General features: G+C 44.6%; 1 protein-coding gene across 1 annotated transcript in view; it reads right to left on the reverse strand.

Moving 5' to 3' along the window:
• The window catches only part of Mamdc2 (MAM domain containing 2), a 153332-nt gene extending 149296 nt beyond the window's left edge, over positions 1 to 4036 (reverse strand). The window contains exons 1-2 of the mRNA XM_060387614.1: positions 3647 to 4036; positions 3205 to 3318 (exon numbers count right to left, since the gene is read on the reverse strand). Coding sequence (XP_060243597.1) covers positions 3205 to 3318; positions 3647 to 3680 — 148 coding nt within the window. The 5' untranslated portion in view covers positions 3681 to 4036. The remainder of the gene's footprint in view (positions 1 to 3204; positions 3319 to 3646) is intronic.
• Between the last annotated feature and the right edge of the window lie 17830 nt (positions 4037 to 21866).

A 21866-nucleotide genomic window follows, 5' to 3' on the forward strand; every position in this document is an offset into this window, starting at 1 on the left:
AAGGCAAAGAGGATGGACATCAGAAGAGGGAGAAAACAGGGAGCAGGACAGGAGCCTACCACAGAGGGCCTCTGAAAAACTCTATCCTGCAGGGTATCAAAGCAGATGCTGAGGCTCATAGCCAAACTTTGGGCAGAGTGCAGAGAATCTTATGAAAGAAGGGGGAAATAGTAAAACCTGGAGGGGACAGGAGCTCCACTAGGAGAGCAACAGAACCAAAAATTCTGAACATAGGGGTGTTTTCTGAGACTGATACTCCAACCAAGGACCATTCATGGAGATAATCTAGAACCCCTGCACAGATGTAGCCCATGGCAGGTCAGTGTCCAAGTGGGTTCCCTAGTATTGGGAACTCCCCTATCAGTGGACTGGCGGGGGGACGTGGATGGAGAAGAGGGAAAGAGGGTGGGATTGGGAGGGGAAGAGAGAGGGAGCTACAGGTGGGATACAAAGTGAATAAATTGTAATTAATAATAAAAAAGATAAATAAGACATTTTTATAGTATAAAATGGGGCTCTTATTTCCTAAGACTGAATCCAAGCCCAAGATATTAGAGCAAGTTCCAATTTGAGTTTGACATAATGTCACCTACTTCAACAAGTAGGAAAAATTAATATATATGCATATATAAAATGACTATGAGCCAGGTAGTCAGAAATGTGTAGAGATCTAACACTCAGATAAATCAAGAAATGGGTTTCACATAGTTTCACATAGCAGGGAAGTGATTCTGTGGCATGAGATGCTTCGGGAAATTTGGTTTCACAAACTGATTTCTGCAATTCACTCTTCACTGGGCATTGGCATTGCTCTCCTCATGCAGGTTAGCCTACTGATCAAGGACATAGAGAAAGTGCTTTTCATGTTGCAAGGACTTGTGAGTAAAGTCTGTGACATTCACGGCTCTCTTGGTGGATGCAGTACACAGGGGTGTCTGGAATCTGTTTCAAAGAGTCTCTGCGGTAAAGGGGAGATTTTTCAATTAGCTTCCCAAATTTCAGCCTGGGACAATTTTATCATTTTAATTTCCAAATCTAGAATAAGGGGAATTCTCAGTGATCACTTCAGGGCAAGCAAGTTCAGCAGCTGGCACGCGTCTGCCTTACTGCCCCGGAGCCTGCCGTGGGCAGTTATGTTCAAGCTCCAGCCTTTGAGACTTTGTTCAGCAGGGTGGAAGCCTAACTTGACTGTTCTGCCCCAGAGTCCTCAGAACAGGACAAGTTAATGTCCTCCAGCTAAGTCAGGGGTCCTAGCCTCCAGCCTAGAAAGCAGTGGCTACATGAAAGAAAGTGGGAGAGCCACAGTGCTTCTATTCTGTGATTAAACTCTAGTCATCTATTCCTATAAGGTCTTCCTGTTTTCCCTGGCGGGGGTGTAGAGACGCCAGCTCAGTGCAGTGTTCCCTGCTAGCCTGGGAGACCCTGTGTTCACCAGGCAGTTGCATGCTCACCCAGGTTTTTGGACTGGAGGTAGTTTTGATCTGACAGGAGGCCATAAAGAGCACCGAGGGACTCAGACTAATGGTTGTGAGAGAGATATATCTATTTCTTTCTTTCTTTTTCCCTAGGGCCACAGCAGCTTGAGATAAGTGAGCTTAGAGTACAAGATTCAGGAAGCACTCACTCTCGGGTCTATGTGAGCGGCTCATTTCTATCCTGGCCTTGCTTGGGCCTAAAACATAGGTTTAGGTATAAATGTGTGTGTGTGTGTGTGTGTGTGTGTGTGTGTGTGTGTGTGCGTCTGCATGTACGTGTGCATGTGTGAGTGTACCTTTGAGAAGCCTTGCAAACTAGAGAATAGTGCTCCCAAAGTCACTGCCGTAACATAGGTAGAGCCATATTTCATGATGTTTCAAACCCAATAAGAGAATAGAATGGGGTGATGAGCTTGAAGTTTTTTCTAAAGACACTTGCAAGATAGGGACCCCCTCAACAAAGAGTTGATCTTTCTCATGTAAACTTAAATGAACTGCAGGTGTTAGGAACAAAAGTAATCACCGATTCAGTTCCTTCTGGCTTCTTTCCCTAGCTGAACAGTTCAATGCTGGTCACTCAGTCAACCATGTGGCTATACGATGGCTCAGATTCTCAGCCGGGCTTGGTGGCACATACATGTAATGCCAGCACTCTGAGAGGCAGAGGCAGGCAGAGCTCTGTGAGCTCGAGGACAGCCTGATCTACAAAGCAAGTTGAAGACAGCCAAGGCTACACAGAGAAACCCTGTCTCAAAAAACCAAAAAGAAAAAAAAGAAATGAAGGCTCAGATTCTCATATGAATGCTATTACCAGCCACCTGTGGGGGTCAGGAAAGCTCCTGTAGGTAAGTCTTTCAAAGAAATATGATCGGGGAGAGGTGTGGTGACAGTTTCTGCATCCTAAGCAAGGGTGCTGTTCCAGGGAGCCAGGCTGGATGACTTGAGGAAAAGTGAGTTGGGAGAAAGGTCAGCTGGCTTCCTTCATGGCAGCATATCTTTTGAAGGAGTCTACTCCAAGCCCAAATAAATGGTCCACAGGATCAAGCTCCAAAATGATGGCGACAAGAGCAGAGAAAGGAAAGGGCAGCAGCGCCTATTATTGGAATGTTTATACTGTAATAATGAAAGTTAAGAAGACACATCAGACTCCTTTTCATGTAAGCTTTGTCACAGGGGCCCAAGTGGTTCAGAGTAATGAAATAGTGACTCACTGGCCCCGGCCCAGTGGCTTCGGACACTCAGCGGTGGAGTTCACTCTTTAGTCCGATGCTGAAACAGACACTGGACGCGAAAGGATGAATCACCGGCAAACCTGCCGTGGGGTGGACCTAAGCGTCTTAGTGCCGAGGACCCTCACACCAGTGTGGAAACATTCCTGCAAAGCTTCCTAAGAACTAGTTGCATTTTACTTTCTCTGCTCAGTCTTGCAAAGGGCCAGCAAGACTATCGGCCTGCAGGGGGCACAAGGCTGGTGGGTGACAATCATTAGCAGAATCCCCCTTTGTCCCTTTAGGAGCGCATGCTGGGAGCCAGGTACACAACCATCCTCTTCTCCCGTGGTTTCCCTGGCCTCTCCTTGCTAGTGGAGGGTTGGAAGGAGGCTTCGTGACTCACACTATTCCTCCCAAAGGGAACTGATTCCAAGATAACTTTACTTCCGGGGGCTGAGGGGATGCAAGCATAAAGAAAGTTCACCTCGGGCAGTCAGCCTTCCATGAAGCCTCCTTACCTTCCTCATTTAGAATCCAAGGCAGAAATTCAAACACCGAGTCAAAGCCACAAGTGCCTTCTTCAAAGGCACAGGAGCCGGCGGACAGGTCCAGGGCACTGGCAAGCTGCAAGGCTGCGGGCACAAAGGGACTTTCAGTTTGGGTTTCTGCCTGGCAACCTTACACCAGCCCTGGGGACTACCTGGTGAAAGTTGGGGAGGGGGGCACGCCGGAAAGAGGGAGAGAAGAATGCATGGCCTTCCTCAGCACTTTCGAGACCCTCCTCCGCGCAGCTCCACGCCCACCCCAATCCCAGGCTTCACCAGGGCACGGAGCTCAGTAGCTGGAAATGATCCAGAAGAGCCGTTGGATGGCTGAGGCAACACCGAAAGCCCCACCCTGACAGGCCGAGTGGAGGCCAGTTGCCAAGATGCCCCAGGGGGGTCTCCGGTCGGTTCTTACCTTGTGCTACCAGCAGGACTCCCTCTAACAGCATAGTTGCACTTCAAGCAAGAGGACCCTGCGGGGGGGCTGGCTGGCTCACTGGGACCCGCTGCTCTGAGGGAAGGGAGAGTGCGAGGAAAGGAGCTGGGAACCTGACAGAGATGCCACAGGCTGCTCAACTTCTTAGAGCCAGAGGAGCCGCAAGCCAAGGCGCCTGTGTGCAGAGCGCGCTACGCAGGGCTGCAGCGCTTGGCCAGTGTAGCCCAGCTGGGCTCGGGATGACCGCAGGGCTGGACAGGGAGGAGACAACTGCACGCTTGGGAAGGGCCAGCCAGCATTGGGGTGGGGGAGAGGAGAGGTCAGCACGCGGTGCCTTGGTCCAGAATTTTAAAGCTGGGGACCAGACCTCTTGCACACACTTGGAAGGGGCTGTCCCTCTGCTGGGCTGTGACCAGAGGCTCCTGCCCCGCCCATCCGCGGTGGGAAAGAGCTTATTTCAGGGGACAGTCTTCCCAGCATCTATCTAGCTTGTCAATCTCTCAGGGCTGACCCTAATTTTAAACCACCTTTCCTCAGAATGGAAGGGATTGAAATTCTCTTAGGGCTTTCTAGAGGAAATTTTGGATATCGTGGGGGTGGGATAAGCTTTAATTCTCAGAGTGTTCGGAATTAATGACCCAGTGTCGCTAACCCTGGAATAGCACCCCCCGTTTTTAGCCAGAAGAATGTCTGGCATGCTTGGTTCTCAGCATTCCCTGGTCCAGTGAAAATGGGGGTGGGGGGCATTCCTCTTTTGCAAACAGCCATCATAGTGGAAGGTCCCGTGGGGAGGGAGGGTGTCACTTCCGTGAGACCTATTTGTTAAAAGGTTGAACCTGAGTGAGTCTTCAACAAAGTTCTCACCCAGGAAATTAGTTTTTCCTTCTTCTTAATCTTCTCTGTAAGTTTATGTGGGCAACTCTGTGACTACAGTAGGGTTTGTTTTTAATGCCCCCAAAGAGCTCCACGCTTGAGTCCCCGCTCCAGTACTTCTGGGATGGGACTCCTGACTCTGTACATCTCTAACCAACTTCCAGCTGCGCTTGGCCTGGAGCCACATTCTGAGGGCCTCTGGTCTAAAACACTCCTGTTCAGCTGTCAGCTCGGCTCCCCGCCATCAGTTTGACCTCTCCAGCCTGCTTTCTCTACCTTCCACAGCAGCTGTCTCCCGAGGTCTAGATGCCCCCTTTCCCTGACCCTTGACACTAGAGTGACTAAAGCTCTTCCTTTAACACTCCCTGCCCCCCTTCCTTTTCTGACCCCTCCCCTCAGTGTTTTACCCGCTCTCTCTCTCACATTTAAATATAACCGTAGGTTGAGGACTCTCGATAATATCCTAGCAGCCACAGGCTCCGCCTGACCGTTTCCACGTGGATGCTTGCAAGTTGTCTAGTACTTACCGGGTCTCAGGAGAAGGGCTCATGATCTCTAACTTCCTCTTCTCTTTCTTAGTTAACAGAGTTGTTTTTTCCAGCTGCCGAGGACAGAAAACCTTCAGAGCACAGAGTCTTGTCTGACTGCCACCACAGTGCTATATCTTGCCTGTTCAGGACTGACCCCAACGCCAGATACGCACCAGCTCCGTGTTCACACACGGGCCCCCATGGAGCGGTGCTGGTGTTTTGATCGTTCAGGGACACCCCTGGGCCTCCTGATCCTGATCTTTCCATTGCTTCTGCCTTGCCCACCACATTTCCTTCTACATAGGGCTGCCAGGGCCTCCCTGCAATACGGAAAGAAAGGCCCTGCTACTCTTGCTCTAGACCCAATGATTTCCCACATCATTTGCCAAAATCCATAATTTTCACAAGGACCTGTCCAGTCTCACCAAACCACTTCTTACCTCCTTGTTCCTAAATCCTCAACAACTTGGGTTGCTGCTCTCCTGCCCCGCCAGTGCAGCTGTGTCCTGGCAGGACTCTGCACCACCATCCCAGCTATTCAGAATGCTCTTCCCCAGAGATGGCTGGCTGCCCCGATAGGTCTCTACCGGTGTCACTTTAGCGGGGAGAAACCCAATAATCACCTCTTTAATTTGGAAAAGTGTTCGGGATCTCGGGATCCTTTTTTTTTTTTGAAGAGACATATTTTTATGAATTTTCTCTGAGCTGGGACTCAAAGGATCAGAAACTTATTTGATGTATGCTACTTACTGTGTTTTTATACATTCCCTCAGGTAGGAAGGAAGAGGGGACATTTATTATGTGCACTATTACAAATACTTGATAGAAATTATCTCCTTTGGTCTCTGTAAGAGGTTGGTGTGGCTGTTATTATGGTTTAGATATGGAATGCTGCTGAAAGACCCTTGCGTTAAAAGGTTGTTTTCCAACCTGGTGGTATAAAGAGATAACGGAAGATTAAAAGTGGGGCCTTCTGAGAGGTCTCCAGGTTGTTGGGGTGTGCTCTTAGAAGGGTGGTGAGATCCCAGCTTGCTCCTCATTCTCTCTTCAAAATCTTGGCCATAGATTCAACAGCTTTGCTTTGACACATGCTCCCTACCCTGATTTGAGCAGAAACCTCCACCTGAAGCTGTGAGCTTAAAAAAACCCCTTCCTCTTCATAAGCTGGTCACCTCTGGTATTTGTGGTAATATCAGCAAGTTGACTAACACAATGAGCCCCTTTATAATGAATGGGGAAACTGAGGCACAAAGTCCAGTGACAGCAGGTGGAAGCGACAGAAATAGCCCAGGCAGCTCAGGAGCCTCCTTTGCCGTATGTTCCACTTTGGCTTCTTGCTCAGAGGTGATGCTCTCTGATGGATGTAAACATTCAGAGACAGACACAAGTTCATCTGAATGTCAAGACACTGTTTCTGCTTCACCAGCTGCTGTCAATCACAAGCCACTGTCAAATAGGTGCTCCTTTGCTCAAGTACCTATAGAATATTTGAAATATTTAGAATTCCTTAGACTTGTGTTGTGTGTCCAAAGTTGTAAGGAAGTTTAAAAAGAAAAACCTTCAAAACCCTAGGACGATAGCCAAATAATTAAAACACCATTTAAAACTTCCAGGCCAAACCACCTATGGACACTTAAGGAAAATGGGATCATTAGACACTAGCACAAACTCAGTGAAGTAAAATTCCCGCCAAGTGTAGAATCGCATGGCCCCTCAGCCACTGGTGTAGGTCAGCCACCTGATGTGTGGTTCAATGTGCAAGAGGTCCCCTGGGATGGATACCCATGTAAAGAAGGACAAAGCAGCAGGATCAGGCTAAAAGAGAAGTCAAGTTTGAATGCAAACTCCACAAACCCTGTTCTAAAGAAACTCAGGTAAAAAGGCCTATCTGATCAACCCCATGAGAGTCTGGAGTGACCAGGCTCTGTTAGTCTCTGGAAGTGGCCTTTCTTGGGAAAAGAGTGATGTTGAACAAGAGGGCTCCCAACGCTGAGGTTGACCAGAAGAAGTAGGTAGTGGGAAACTGTTTGATGAGAGTATTCCCAGTGGCTGGGATGACAGATCCTTTCATGGAGGGTGTAAGGAGCACATCAGTGCCCACCACAGACCTGTGTACAGGAAGGAAGAGATATTACAGAAAGCATGCAGAGGGTTGAGGAAAGAATCCAGAGAATCTAGGAGTTCTGTGCATCAGCCTTTGCCCTTTGGTCATGACGCATGGAGCCCACACAGCTGAAGTACTGTCTTATTATTCAGAAAAGGAGGATCAGAGTCCGGGGACCCAGAACCCTATCCCTCAAGACTAAGTTTAGGCAAAGGATCAATAACGTACATAAAGCTCCAGCTAAAAACAAACAAACAAAAAAAAAAAAAAACAACTCAGATTTAAGAACTATGGTAGGTTATATATACATCCACAAAGAGATATGTACATCTCCGTAAGCCCGTGGATGTGACCTTATTTGGAAAGAGAGGCTATCTGCTTAAGTAATAGAATTAGGGCTGTTGCGATGAGATCACCCTGGGTTTCCAGATGTGACCTGAGTCAATGGTAAATCAGTGTTGTAGGAGACGGAGGAGAAGTCAGACATGTGCAGCAAATCACGTAAAGATGGAAGAGGAACTGGGCGGACACAGCGCTAGGATTGTATGCAGCCTTGAAGCTGGAAGAGGTGAAAAACACATTCCCCCCTCCTCCTCCAAGAGTCCTGAGGGAGCAAGCTTTGCAGATCTCTTGACTTTGAACTTCTGGCTCTAACACTGCAAAAGTTTTAGCCATTTGTCCCGATGGGGTGTGTGTGCGTGTGTGTGTGTGTGTGTGTGTGTGTGTGTGTGTGTGTGTGTCTGACATAAACATATTCCAGACACCTAGTATGCCTTTGCTCATTTAATTCATGCAATATCTCTGTGAAGTGGATGTTGTTATTATAATCATTTTACAAATAAAGACAAGGCCAAGAGTGGTCAGTCGACTTGCTCAAGTTTATACTTCTAGACAATAAGCCGGATTAGATCCCAGATGTCTGGCTCTGATGGCTGTGCACTGCAGCACCTTATGAGGCCTGCTTTTTAAAAACCGGTTTCCTACAGCGCATGCTGGGGAAATGACTGGCTCTCTGTGTCTGAACACATTGGCTTCTCACTGGGATTGGGCCAAGCCCACTGTTATTATTGAAGAGATGCTCTTTGCAGGAGTTCCTGTCACTGCCTGGTGTCTTCTCCCACAGCGGTAGGAAACTCAGGGAGGTGTTTACCTGGGGGAAGAAGAAAGCAAGAAGAAAGCAAGTCGGGCTTTGCACTTGCAGCACATGCACCGTGTCGCCCCAGCACGGAAGCTGTCTGAGGCACCCACATTCCTGTCTGTGGGTGATTTTCCCTTCCTCTCATTCCTGGGCAGTGTGATGGGAAGGTGAGTTCAGCAAATGTTTCCTGAGTGCCTGATATGAACCAGGTATCATTCTAGGGGCAAGAAATCCAGGTGAATGAGGCATAGCCTCTGCCTTGGAGATAGGAGCTGGCCAATGAGAAAGTAACTTGAAAAGAATGTGTTGGTGAGGTGGAACAAAGTCATACAGAATAATCAAGAACTCTCAGTCAAGGTTCTATTACTGTGAAGTGAAACCATGACCACCGCAACTCTTCTAAGGGAAAGTATTTAATGGGGGCTGGCTTACAGTTTCAGAGTTTGGTCCATTATCATCATAGTGGAAAGTGCAGTGACACACAGGCTGACATGGTGCTGGAGCTCAGAGTTCTACATCTGGATCTTCAGGCAGCAGGGAGAAAGAGAGAGATAATGAGATTGTGTCTGGTATGGGCTTTTGAAACCTCAAAGCCCACCCCCAGTGAAACACTTTCTCCAGCCAGGCCATACCTATTTCAATAAGGCTATACCTCTTAATCCTTCTCAAGTATTGCCACTCCCTGATAACAAAAGCGTTCAAATAAATGAGCCTATGGGGGAGCATTCATTTTCTAACTACTACACAAGGGGTCAGGGAAGTAACATAAATGAATGAAGAGAGCTAGTTTTAGGGAGGCAACAGGAATCCAGGTATTCTGGGGAACTGACAAGGCCAGCTGGAGGCTACCTGCTCCAGCCATTCAAAAGAAGATTAATATTCAGGTCTTTGTGAACAGTTCCTGGTTTTCAAATATTGTTTGATAACTTACAAAGAAGAGAGCGGATTTTCCATTAAGTCAGAACAAAACCTGTTGGGAGCTTAGAGTTCCGTTCTTAAGCTGAAGTTGGCAACACAGAGATAGGCTATGGAGACAGAGTGGGAACCTGTATTGACCACCCTGCCAGAGCATGTGGCCAGCACACATGGCCAGTCACACTCCATAGAAAAGAAAGTTAAAGCAGAGAGAGTCTTACAACTTTTCCCAAAACCACATTTCTGTAAGTGACAAGAAGCCACTGGGTTGTCTCCTACCTGGCCAGTAAATGGATGGGCATAAAGGACTTTGTGAGAGCTACAGCAATCACATCTACAGTAGGCATAGTGTATCAAATGCATTATCTTGTGTTAGATTATTTTTGAAAAACATTGATATATTGTTACAGTGTATTTGATCACACTTTGAACCAGGAGATTGTGTTGTTTACTGGGCAAAACTGTTTCTACCCGTGGTGGGGTTCAGCCCCAGCACACACCTTTAATCCAACAGCTTTCTGCTTGAATATTGTAAGCAGGATTAGATAAAGTCACCCATAGGTCAAGAGGGGGAGCAAGCAGCCAGTGGACAGGAAGTGAACATAGACAAAAACTATAGAGTAAGAAGTCAGGAGGATGGATAGAGAGATGCACAGGAAGTAGGAGGGAGGGACATTCAGTTTGAGGGGTTTTTAAGACAGCCTAGAGAAGGAGCTAAGGATGAAGCTGGGTGCTTTCTTTGCCTCTCTGAGCTAGCAGGCTTTCACACTGGCTCCTGAGTCTTTATTGAACAACTGAGATTTTTGTTAAAAACAACAGCATGTATTTTCTCTTCTCTCAGCACCTAGCTCTCCTCTGATATCAAGACATCGTGTTTGGCCTTGCATCTCTCATTGTTTCTGTTTCTGTTCATCTATCCTTTTCTTCCTCCTACTCTCCTGTTCCACCTCTGCCATGTGTCACATCCAAAGGAAACTCTGTTTCCACAAATTCTGGTGGATAGACAAAAGCCGGCATTTCTCAGGAACTTGTGAAGCTGATTCCTCTGTACCAAAGGAGCCAGTGTTTCCCCTTATCACTGGAAGAAGGGACAAATGGCTCTCTGTGGTGCCTATTAGCAAACCAAAGTGCACACTGGCCTCCAGACTCTCTCAGTATATCACAAGTTACACATTTCCGAGTCTGTGCCTGTATTCTAGCTCTTCTCACCCCCTCCCTGCCCTAAACTTCTTCAGCTCATGGGCTTCCCTCCTCCCAGCTTCTCATTTCTCTATATAACCCTGCTATTTTGACTATGCACTCTCTTGCTCCTTTCTTTGCATTCTTCTTTTCTCTTTCTCTCCACCTCTCTCTCCTTCTCTGCTCTGCATCTGTTTCTTTCTCTCAGAGCCAGATCCAGTTTGCTGGCCATATTTAGTCTACTACTTTTTCTCTCTGTTCTGAACTCTTTCAGATACCTCCAGCTATTCTTTCCCTCTTATCTACAATAAAAACCTTCACCTAACCATACCATAAAGCAGTCATGTTGTCAGTTTATACAGTATATACATTTAACGATTAACATCTTTGCCACCAAGTAAAACCTTTAATTGTCAGAAATGGGTTAAATAAGCCAGGCTTGGCAGCACATGTCTTTAATCCCAGCACTTGGGAGGCAAAGACAGGTGGATCTCTCTGAGTTCAAGGCTAGCCTGATCTGTGAGGGAGTTCCAGGACAGCCAGGGATACACACAGAAATACTATCTCAACACACACACACACACACACACACACACACACACACACACACTGACACACAGACACACCAAAACAAAACCCAAACAAGCAAACAAACAAAAAGAAATGGGTTAAATATAATTAAGTTATTGGCCAAAGAGGTTCCATTGCCAAGGACCATTGCCAGGGTTATTGATTGCTTTCCAGAAACTGATGGCAAGGTCCTATTGCTTAAGACAGAACTTACACATCTCATTGAACACAGAGAAGTCAAGTGCCTAACTAGGGCACTCTTACTAACTAGTGTTCATGGTACTGGAAGGTACTCTTTATGCTACCAGAGGAGAAAGGTAATCGTCAACCCAGCTATAAACCCTTTGCTCTACAATGGTGACCTGAGTGCATGATTTGCTGGTGCAGCAGTGATACAAAACTGTGGGAGTGACTGACCACTATCTGATTGGATTACTACTCCATGATGGAGCCTATGGAAGACCTACTCCATGAAATGGAACCTATGACTGACACGCATGGATGGCCAAGAACCTGAGACCAGATAGGCAAGTGCGACTGTGGGAAGACCAAATAGTATTGCTCTGTTAATAGATGGCAATGCAATGACTCCTAATGACATTCTGCTATGCTCCTAGATCAGTGTCTCATTCAGCCATCATCAGAGAAGCTTCCCCCTGCAGTCGATGGGACTAATATAAAGACCTACAACTGGACAGTGTGCAGAGAGGGAGAGGCCTTGGAGTGTCTCCATCAAATTCTCCCCTCAGGGCTCAGGGAACTCTTTAGAAAAGGAGGCTGAAAGACTGTAAGAGCCAGAGGGGACAGATGATACCAAGGAGAAAATGTCTTTTAGGTACACACTCACAGAAACTGTGGCAGCATGCATAGGGCCTGCGCAGGTCCAAGCCAGGTGGGATCTCAGCCCTGAGAGGGGGAAACACACGTGTAACACCCATCCCAAGGCAAGAATCTGTCTCCAATAATAACCACTTCCAAAAAAATATAGTTCTGAGCTGGGCAAGGTAATCTGAGCACTGGGGAGGCAGAGGCAGTCGGATCTCTGTGAGGTCGAGGTCAGCCTGCTCTACAAAGCAAGTCCAGGACAGACAGGGCTACACAGAGAAACCGTGTCTTGAGAAAAAAACAAAAAACAAAAAACAAAAAAAAAAATTAGTTCTCTCTAACAGAATCTCACTAGGCATACAAACCACACACTTAAGAGTAGGCCCCATACCCAGCAAGAGATGGCCAACACAAAGTAAACTCAATATTTCTGGAGGGTTTTTTCCCCCACTACTAGTATTTTGCTTGAATATTATGGTTTACAAGTTTGTGATTTTTATGGACCTTTTGTGTCCATCTGAGTCTCTCATGTTTTTTTTTTTTTTTTTTTTCCTTTTAAGTTCTGGTTAATTTTATTTTCCTGTTTTTATTTTTTTTCTAAAAGAGAGAGAGAAGGTATGGAGTTAGATGGGAAGGAAGGTGGTGAGGAACTAGGAGAAAATGGGTTAGGGAACCATGATCAGAATCTATTGTATGAAATTATTTTTAATAAAAAAATAATAAAATAAAAATAAATGGGGGCTGAAGAGATGGCTCAGAGGTTAAAAGTACTGACTGTCTTTCCAAGGGTCCTGAGTTGAATTTTCAGCAACTGCATGGTCTCACAACCATCTGTAATGAGATCTGGTGCCCTCTTCTAACTTGTTGGCACACACGTAGGCAGAACACTGTGTATACTAATAAACAAATCTTAAAAAAAATGGCACCAGGAAAAAATTGAATCACATTAGAATCACAGGGAATGTGTACCTTGACTGACAAGGACTGATACATTCACTTTGGTCCAGTGTATGTTTTCCAGTAACTTTTGTTTTTAATATTTGATTTTTATTCATCTATGTGTATGTCTGTGTCTGTGTATGTGCCCAGAGGTCAGATCCTCTGGAGCTGGAGGTACAGGCAGGTATCATCTGCCTGGTATGGGTGCTGGAAATTGAACTTGAATCCTCTGCAAGAACAATGCATGTTCTTATTTGCTGAGCTATCTCTCCAGCCACACACTGCACACAGATAGACACAGACACACACACACACGCCAGTAGCTTTTAAAATATATATTTATATGACTTTTACAAGTGTCTGTAATTTTCCTTAGAAGCAAGAAAAGTAGTATTTAGCTTTGGGGTGTGTGTGTGTGTGTGTGTGTGTGTGTGTGTGTGTGTGTGTGTCTTGTCTGTCTCTCAACAAATGCACCCAACAAGTCTCCACTCATTACACAATGTCAGGTTGAAATGAGCTGAAAACAATTCCAGGCTCCTGGCTTGTCCTGCCAGCGACCTCTGTTGCATTCCAGCAGGAGGTGCCTTCTGTGGGCTCTGCCCTGGGGCCAGTGGTGTCTCTTGTTTACTGCCCGGCACCAGCTTCCTCTCACCCCCAAAGAGCAAACATGTGCCTGGCGCAGATCTGAATCATCACTTCAGGAACCCAGGCCAGTCCGCTCTGACAAATCTCCTCTTATTAAAAAACATATATAATCCACGGTCCAAGCCACATTCACAGGAACTGGACCCTTGAAGTAGACTCCTCTGCTTCTCCTAGATGGAACATTTAGAGGAAACTGGTCCTTAACAGATGCTCCACACTCATCTCTCATCTCTTTTCCATCAGCTTACTCCCAATTCCAGACGGCGCCAGATGACATTCTTAACGATGACTTCAATACAACTGGTTTTTTTTTTTTTCTTGTTTAATCTAACTTCCTGGCTAATAGGTCAAAGTGAAAATGCTACCATTTCTATGGAATGTTTAGCAGGCCAGGCAATCCTGGGGTCGCTTATAGAGGTAGAAACTCAGCAACATGAGTTGGAGGACTTGCCTATGGGCACAATACTGGAACATTAACTTCTCACCAGCTACCATCAAAGCCTCCCACCTCCAAGCCCTCCTCTCACCCCCAGCAGGCTTGAACATGAACTTTGATCCGTCGCCTTCTCATCCTCCCCAGTCCCGTCTCCACTATTACACCTAGCGGAGGTTGGTAAGGTCAGCTTCACTCTGCCCCAGGGATGTGTTTACCCATAGTGCTCATGCCAAGTGCTTTCACATTGGAACCTACTTCCTTGTCTCAGGTCTACCTGCTCCTCCCGTTTGCACATACATTTCCACGTTGGCCACGTGCCCCTCCTCATTCTACTCTCCTGAGTTCTCACACACTCTGCTCCACCTGGAATCTGAATGCCTACTCTTCTGTGATTGGGTTATGGGTTGAATTGTGCCCCCGTTTACACACTCAGTTCACGTGTTGAAGACCTGACTGACCCCCAGAGTTTCAAGGTGACATTACTTGGAAGTGGGATCACTGTAATTACATTGAAGAAGGGTAGATACCTTGACCTAATATGCATGTTATTTTTTTACACAAAAAGAGATATGACCATATATATACACAGAGAGAATGAATGTGAAGATGAAGGCAGAGACCATGATGATGTTTCCACAAACCAAGGAATGCTGAAGACCAGCACTCCCAGAGCTGACAGCATCACCTCCAGAGATAAATCCTCCTTAATGCCCCTCAGGGAATCGACACCGCTGAGCCTTCATCTCCAACTTCCAGCTTCCAGCACTGCGAAGCAGTATGTGGTGAAGCCACCCAGTCTGCATTATTTTTAACAACCTAGCAGATATCCCTATTCATTTCTCATGACCCAATCCAAATGTATCTGCTCTCTCCCAAAGCCATGTCTCTGGCTGCTCAGGCTGCTGTAACAAAATGTCGTAGACAGGTTTTGGGCAAACAACAGACTAAGTTTACCTCTAATGGCTCTGGAGGCTACTGCCCAGTGAGGGCTTGTGTCTTCAGTTAGTCAGCCTCTCACTTGGCCGTCACATGTCATAAGGGACAAAGAGTCTCTCTGGGGACCTTTTATAAGGGTGTTAATCCCATCCATAAGGACTCTGGTCCCACAACCCACCCATCTCCTAAAGGCTCTTCCTCCTAACACCGCTACCCTAGGCTGAGAATTTAGCGCTTGAACTTGGCAGGGTGTCCCGTATGTGTGGGCAGCTGGGGTTGAATGGTGACACAGTCATAGCACAGCTTGCTGGAGTGCCATCACACTGTCTGTGTTTCTGGTGTTTATAACAGAAGCTGAAGTTTTAAGAGCAAACCAGACCACCTTCTCTCTGGGCTCACGATGAGGCAAAGACTAAGGAATGGTATATCCTTGATACACCCAATCTGTTTGTTTGCCAAAGCTGCAGTTCCTTGATTTGTAGAAAGAAGACTGAGCAGAGACAGCTGTGGAGAGGAGTTAGCTCCCCAGATGTGCGCTGGGCTCAAAGAACCAATCCAAACAGAAGCAGTAATCTCAACTAGTTGTAAAGAGGGCACTCAGGGATCAGAGCAGAATATCCTATAAAACAGAGCTGAGAGGGTAACTTCAACAAGTCTTGAGCAGCAGGAGAAGGGGGCAGGGCCAGAGGAGAACTTGACCATTAGAAGTATAGGCTTGTGTGCTAGAAGAAACGGATTATGAAGCAGTCTGGATCCTGCTGTCCAAGTCTGTCCCAGATCAGCTCTAGGGACTCCTGTCTGGGTTGTGGAGAAAGGCTGAGCAATTAGAAAAGCTGAGCACACCTCTTCCCCCAAGGTGCTGCAGAACGCCGAGCCCTATGTCGGGCCCATTAACATGGCTCTGTGGCCTGTTTTAATACCGACTGTCAGAGAGTCAAGAAGAGAGGAGGCAGATGGTGTCCTGTTCTCTGGCAAATCACTACCCTGTTGGCATCTCCAGTTGCACACAGTGAGAAGGGGCAGCATGGCTTCTGTCCTGCCTTCATGCGCTGTTTCATGAGCACTTCCATCTTGAATGTTGTCTTAAAACCCTGGGAGATAAGGTTATATGTCACCTCTCAGGATCAAGGAAAAAGTGGAGAACCCCAAAACTTGACTGCTTGATGGTGATGGTAATGGTGTGTGTGTGTGTGTGTGTGTTGCAGACACAGCACCACTGAGCAGCTAAGCCACAGAGTAATTACTAATACCAACTCTTTCAATGCAAAGGGTTCAATACCAGGTTAATAATGTTTAATAATACTGGTTCTTTCAGATTTCCTGAGTACCCAAGGTCACCAGTTAGAAAAACTTAACCTCAGAACTGCATGACACCTGAGTGATGAAGGCCAGTGATTTATAACCTTAGTTGTACATTGGAATCATCTTGGGGGGGATCTTTTTTTTTTAAATACAAGGGTTGTGGTTGGAGGTATAATTCAGTGGCAGGATTTTAAAGGCCCTGTGTTTTGAGTCTCAGAACTACAAATAAATAAATGAATAAATAAGAACTTAAAAAAAAAGGTTGCCCTTAATATATCAGTTAAGCCAGAATTCCTGGGATGGAACCAAGTATCATATAATTCTGTTGATTTGGGTTAAGATTACAGTGGTTTGAATGAAAATGGACTCCATGGCTCATGTTTTGGAAATCTTGGTTCAAAGTTGGTGGAACTGTTTGGGAAGGATTAGGGAGTATGGCCTTGTAGGAGAAGGTGTGTCACTAGGGGCGGGCTTCAAGGATTCAAAAAGCCCATATCATTCCCAGTTAATTCTCTCTGCCTTGTGTTTACATATTACATGTAAGCTCTCAGCTGCTGCCCCAGCACATCAGCCTGTCTGCCCCAGCAGTCTCCACCACGAATCTCATGGGCTCATCTTTGAAAACTGTAAGAAATCCCCCAATTAAATGCATTCTTTTATAAGTTGCCTTAGTTGTGGTGTCTCTTCACAGCAATAGGAAAGTAACTAAGGCAAGAATACAACAGCTTAATCTTTTCATCGTCAACAAAATTAGGTAGGAGTGCTATTCGCAGGAAAGAAATAAAAAGCTATTTAAAAGGCACAACCATGTTTTCTCTTGTTAGAAGTAGGAGCAGAAGGAGCCAGGTGGACTGGGTTCAACTTGTAGCTTGTCACTTGCTGCTGTGAACCTCGAACACATTATTTGGTCCCTGTGTGCCTTGTTTTCCTCATATTTAAAAATGGAAATAGTAAAAATGCCACTTCATAGGGCACTCGTAAATGCTAGTTTGAATTGCATTGCCCAAGTGCTTCAAACTGTACTTAGCATGCTGTTCAAGTACTGTACAAACATTTGCTGTTACTTTCTAACAGCACAGGCTTTTCACAGGGCCAGGCTTACACTTGAAATTTATGAGACAGTCTTCCCATCAAAAATAGGCTTTTATATGGGATCCTGCCTTTGGCATGAGGGGCACTGAAATTAAAAATGTATGTGTGCAAATTGGACAATTAATAATCTGCAGCCTTGATGTTGTGTCAGAGAAGATGAATGGTCTCAACTATCGAATGGATGCCATTTTAGGAGCCAACAACTAGGACATTAAAAATAGTCATGTGGAAAATGGCTCTAGGATTAAAATGAAAATCGTTTCTTGATGACATGGGGTGTTTCAAGCAAAATGGAATTGCATTTATGAATCTATATTTTACAAAGTTATATTTCTAAAGGCAAAAGGAAATTATCTTGAGCCTTTATTACAGCTCAAGGGATGGCTAATATAAATGAATTCTGAGAGAAAGCAAACAGATGAGAAGGAAAAGGGGGAACTATTAAGTGAACTATCTTGCTTTATAAACAGCTAGAGAAGTCCCTATAAGGTCCTCCCCAGAGTTAAAAAAAAGAAAAGTTGACTTTTAAATTACCCACTTACAATTTTATACATAAGCTTTTTATTTTGTTATATGAAAATTGTATTTGTTTGGTCACTGACAACAAGTTCATATCAGATATCTGAATATTTACCTATTGCTTTATAATGATTCTCATGGGAGGTGAGATGCTTCGCAAGGACATTGGCTCCTCACCTCTATGGGTCACTGAAGAGCAAGGCAATAGGTTTGGAATGGCTTCTATCAGTGCCAATGTCTTTTATCATGGATGCCTTCTGCATTTCTGATGTTCCATACTGAGTTTCACTAGAGTCCTCTAGAAGGGGAGTCCTTTGCCGGGCTGCTGCACCTACTGATATTTTTGTTGTTTTACTCCTTCCTTCAAAGATCTTTTGTTTTCTTTAAGTCTTGGAAACACATCCTTTAGCAACTCTTTCAACAAAGATCTACAAAAGGTCACTTCTCCTAATCTTTGGAAGTATCTGCCCTCAGGGTGAGGTCTGTGGGTGAAAGTTCTGAATGTATGTGGTGTCTTGAGCATACTCACCCAAACTTTGCTTTTCCAGAAACCATTTAAAATCTACAGTGAAAAAATATTTCAACTGTACGAACCTGTCAGTATATGGAGAATAAGGAAGGAGACAAATACAAACAAACAAAAACTCCCAGGAGCCCCAAAGGACATGACCAATAAAATCTGACCAAGCAAATTGAAGAGTCAAACCTGAAATTTCCTTTTTGTTGAAGGATTGTCAAGAATCCACAGAATGGCAACGTCATACATGGAGGTGAAGAACATGGCTTTAAACAGGGAGGATCTGAACCATGGGGATGCTGCCCTAGACCCCTTTACCTCTTGCTCCTGGTGATGTCTTCCCACCCTAACAAAAGAATGGTATGTACTTTCCGGAGGAAGTAAGACAAGGTCCACTGGGCAGGATGGTGCAGACTGAGTTAAGCACATATATCCACCGCAGAATCCAGTGGAAGGAGATGATGAGAGAAACCCTGGAGGTTGAGACTCACTTCCGAGTCCTGCCTACTCACTCAGCTTCCAGAAGAGTTTCATCCAGAACCTCTCTCTCCTGGTAAAAGAACCGAAAAGAGAAAACCCATCTCTGAGGACTCCAAAGGGCCCCAAAAGAAAAACAAAATAACTATTTTCATATTAAGGTTTCCTAAGGCATATGACTCAGCCAGATCACTTGCCCTGGTGCTCACCTGTCAACTTTTCAGTTCTCCCACAACTAGGCACAATCAGACACCCAAGACAGACGAAGAAGGACTCTAACATGCAAGATAAAGATCAACCAGGCAAACTACAAACAAAGAAAATAAAGAAGTAAAACAGTTTGGAGGAAAAATAAACTATGAAGTTATTAATAATAACTTCAAAATAAAGTTACTATTAATGTCCTTAAAGAGATGAACAGTGATATGAAATCCCAGAAACAAGGTTGGAATGTTACTTCAAAAGCCATAATCAGGGAACATAAAAGAACTCTTAGAAATTAAAAACATAGCAGAGTTGAAACTCTCAACAGAGAGCTGGAAGGGCGTGTTGACCTACCTCCGAGGAAGCAGAGAAAAAGCAACAGAAAGAAAACAGAACGAACAGTTATATAGAATATAAATATGTATTTATGTCTGCTTTTATAGAAAAACATATTAAATGTTACACCGTATCATAGGCCATTTTATTGATCAGGAAGCAAAGGCAGCCAGATCTCTGTGAGTTCAAGGCCAGCCTGGTCTACATGATGAGTTGCAAGGCAGACAGCGTTACATAATGAGACCCTGTCTCAAAACAAAACAAAACAACAGCATTGTATTAAGTAATCTAGGAAGGTCAATATCTGTATAGAGATGCAGAAAAGGGGAAAAGAGAAAATAAATGAGAAAAAAATTGAAGATTTAAGAAAAAATTCTGTGCGTTGCTAGACCGAATAGCTCACAAAATTCCCAGAACAGTGCTTGACATAGATTCTCACCAAGGGATAGCTTTTGAACTACCAGAGAAAAGGAGACGAGAAGCTCTTAAAAACCTCCAAGGCAAATTCAAGTCACATCCACTCAAAAAACAAGTCAGACCTATTGATGCAGACGTTGATGACTGAGCTAAAGAAAACTGCACTATGACTGAGTGAATCTAAGAGTCTGGGAAGTATGTATGTACCTAGTTGGGGCAAAAGGAGAGAACTCTATATCAGTTACTTTTCTTTTTGTTTTGTCAAAATACCCAATGGCAGCAACTTAAGGAAGGAAGAAAGAAAGGGTTTGTTCGAGCTCTGGGCTTTAGAAGGGAAATGGGCTGTCATGGCATAAATGGTGTAGCTTGTCACTCTGCACTGTAGTCAGGAAACAGACATGAACACTGTGTTCTTTTGATTCACGATTGGACCTTATCCTATAGAACTGTGCCATGAACACTCAGAATGGGTTCTCCAACCTCAGTTAGGCCTCTCTGGAAATGTCCTTACAGATTCCCTGAGAAGTTTGTTTCCAAATCTTCTGATATGGAAATATTTTATTAAACACTTGCCTCTATTAAAATTTATTTTATCAATAAAATTTATTGATAGTTTAATCATTGGTCCTTGGTATGGAATCTAGATTCTCTGACCTTTTCAAAGGAGTGCATTGTGTGTTTGTCTTTCTGTAGTTTCTCTCAATTTCTAGCAGTCATGGTGTCTATCTAATGGGCCTTGATGAAGATTTAGGATCTTTTAAGAATCCCCATAGTGGGGCTGGGGAAATGGTACAGTCAATAAAGTGTTTGCCGTGTACTCCCGAGGACATGAAATTAATCCCCAGTACACCACACCATACCATACCACACACACACACACACACACACACACAGAGAGAGAGAGAGAGAGAGAGAGATTGAGAGAGAGAGAGAGAGAACAGATGTAATACCATGCACCTTTGATTCCAGTACAGGAGGTTAGGGCAGAGACAGGCTAAGCTCTAGGTTTAGTAAAAGACCCTTTCTCAAAATATAAGGTGGTCCTACCCATGTGTGTGTATACACATATAAATATGTTCTTTCTCTCTCAAATCCACATATAGTACAGGAGTTTGCTGAATACTGGTCTAATCAACATCCCTAGATGAAAATTTATACCCACAAGGTTAAATCAATGGAGATAGAAGACGAGCTTTTGGATAACATTCAAAGTCACCATGAGTAATGAATCTTTACATGGAAAGGGTACTTCAGGCCTTGCTACTCTTCCAGGAGCTATTTCGAAGTAGCAAGAAGGATTCAATAAAGCTTTCCCACCACCTCATCACTGCCCCATTTTCCCTTCTATTCCTAATTTACACAAGAGTTTAGAGGAGAGTTTAGTGAGCTGTCTGTCACTGGTATTCTGTGTCAGACTTAGTACTAGTAATAGGAATGTTTAGAATTGAACCCCTAGCAATTTATCTTACCTGGAATCAAGAAGAGTAGAATAGATTTATTGACAGCTGAAGTATCAAAAGTTTGCCTTATTTTAAAAAAAAAAAGGTTTTCAGGATCATTTTCTTCTACTTTAGGGAAAAACACATTGTCAATTAAAAACATGAATGAAAAAGAAGATAACCAAATGATAATTGTCATAGGATATTTTGACACTGTCCCCCCCAATTCTCTAATCTCCCACTGGTCCTGAACAAATCTCTCCAGCTTGTTTTCATTTGGATTACCTAGCCCTACAGTGAAAATGTTATAGTAGCCTTACCATCAAGTGTTTGGGAAGATCATTGGAAGTCAAGAGCAGACAACTTGTTCCTTTCAAATTTAGAGAGCCTTTAAGATAACATATTCATCAGGAATCATTAAATATTCACTTTTGTGCACAAACATTAATCCAAATAATGACATGAAACTTTATGTGTAACCATTAGCATTGTCCCTGTGTGTCATTCAAAGGCCTAAACACATTGGTTCCCAGCTGTCATGTAACTCCACCCAGTGCACCCTGCCTCCTGTTGTCTTGGTGACCTGTTGGTATTGAATACAGAGGAGAGGAAGTAACTCAGCAAATAAGCAAGAGAGTCAACCTTCCTTTCCAGCCAGAACTGTTGTTTTTGTTTCCTAATCTTGTTCATCCTTGTGCAATTAAGCTGCAAGACTGAATTCAGGCATGCTCTCCCAAGAACCTCTCCAACACACGACTTTCAAAGACCACTGTGAAGCGGAAGGAGCTAGCCTGATCCTTTACACA

This window comes from Meriones unguiculatus, chromosome 1 (assembly GCF_030254825.1).
Source record: "Meriones unguiculatus strain TT.TT164.6M chromosome 1, Bangor_MerUng_6.1, whole genome shotgun sequence".
NCBI lineage: Eukaryota > Metazoa > Chordata > Mammalia > Rodentia > Muridae > Meriones > Meriones unguiculatus.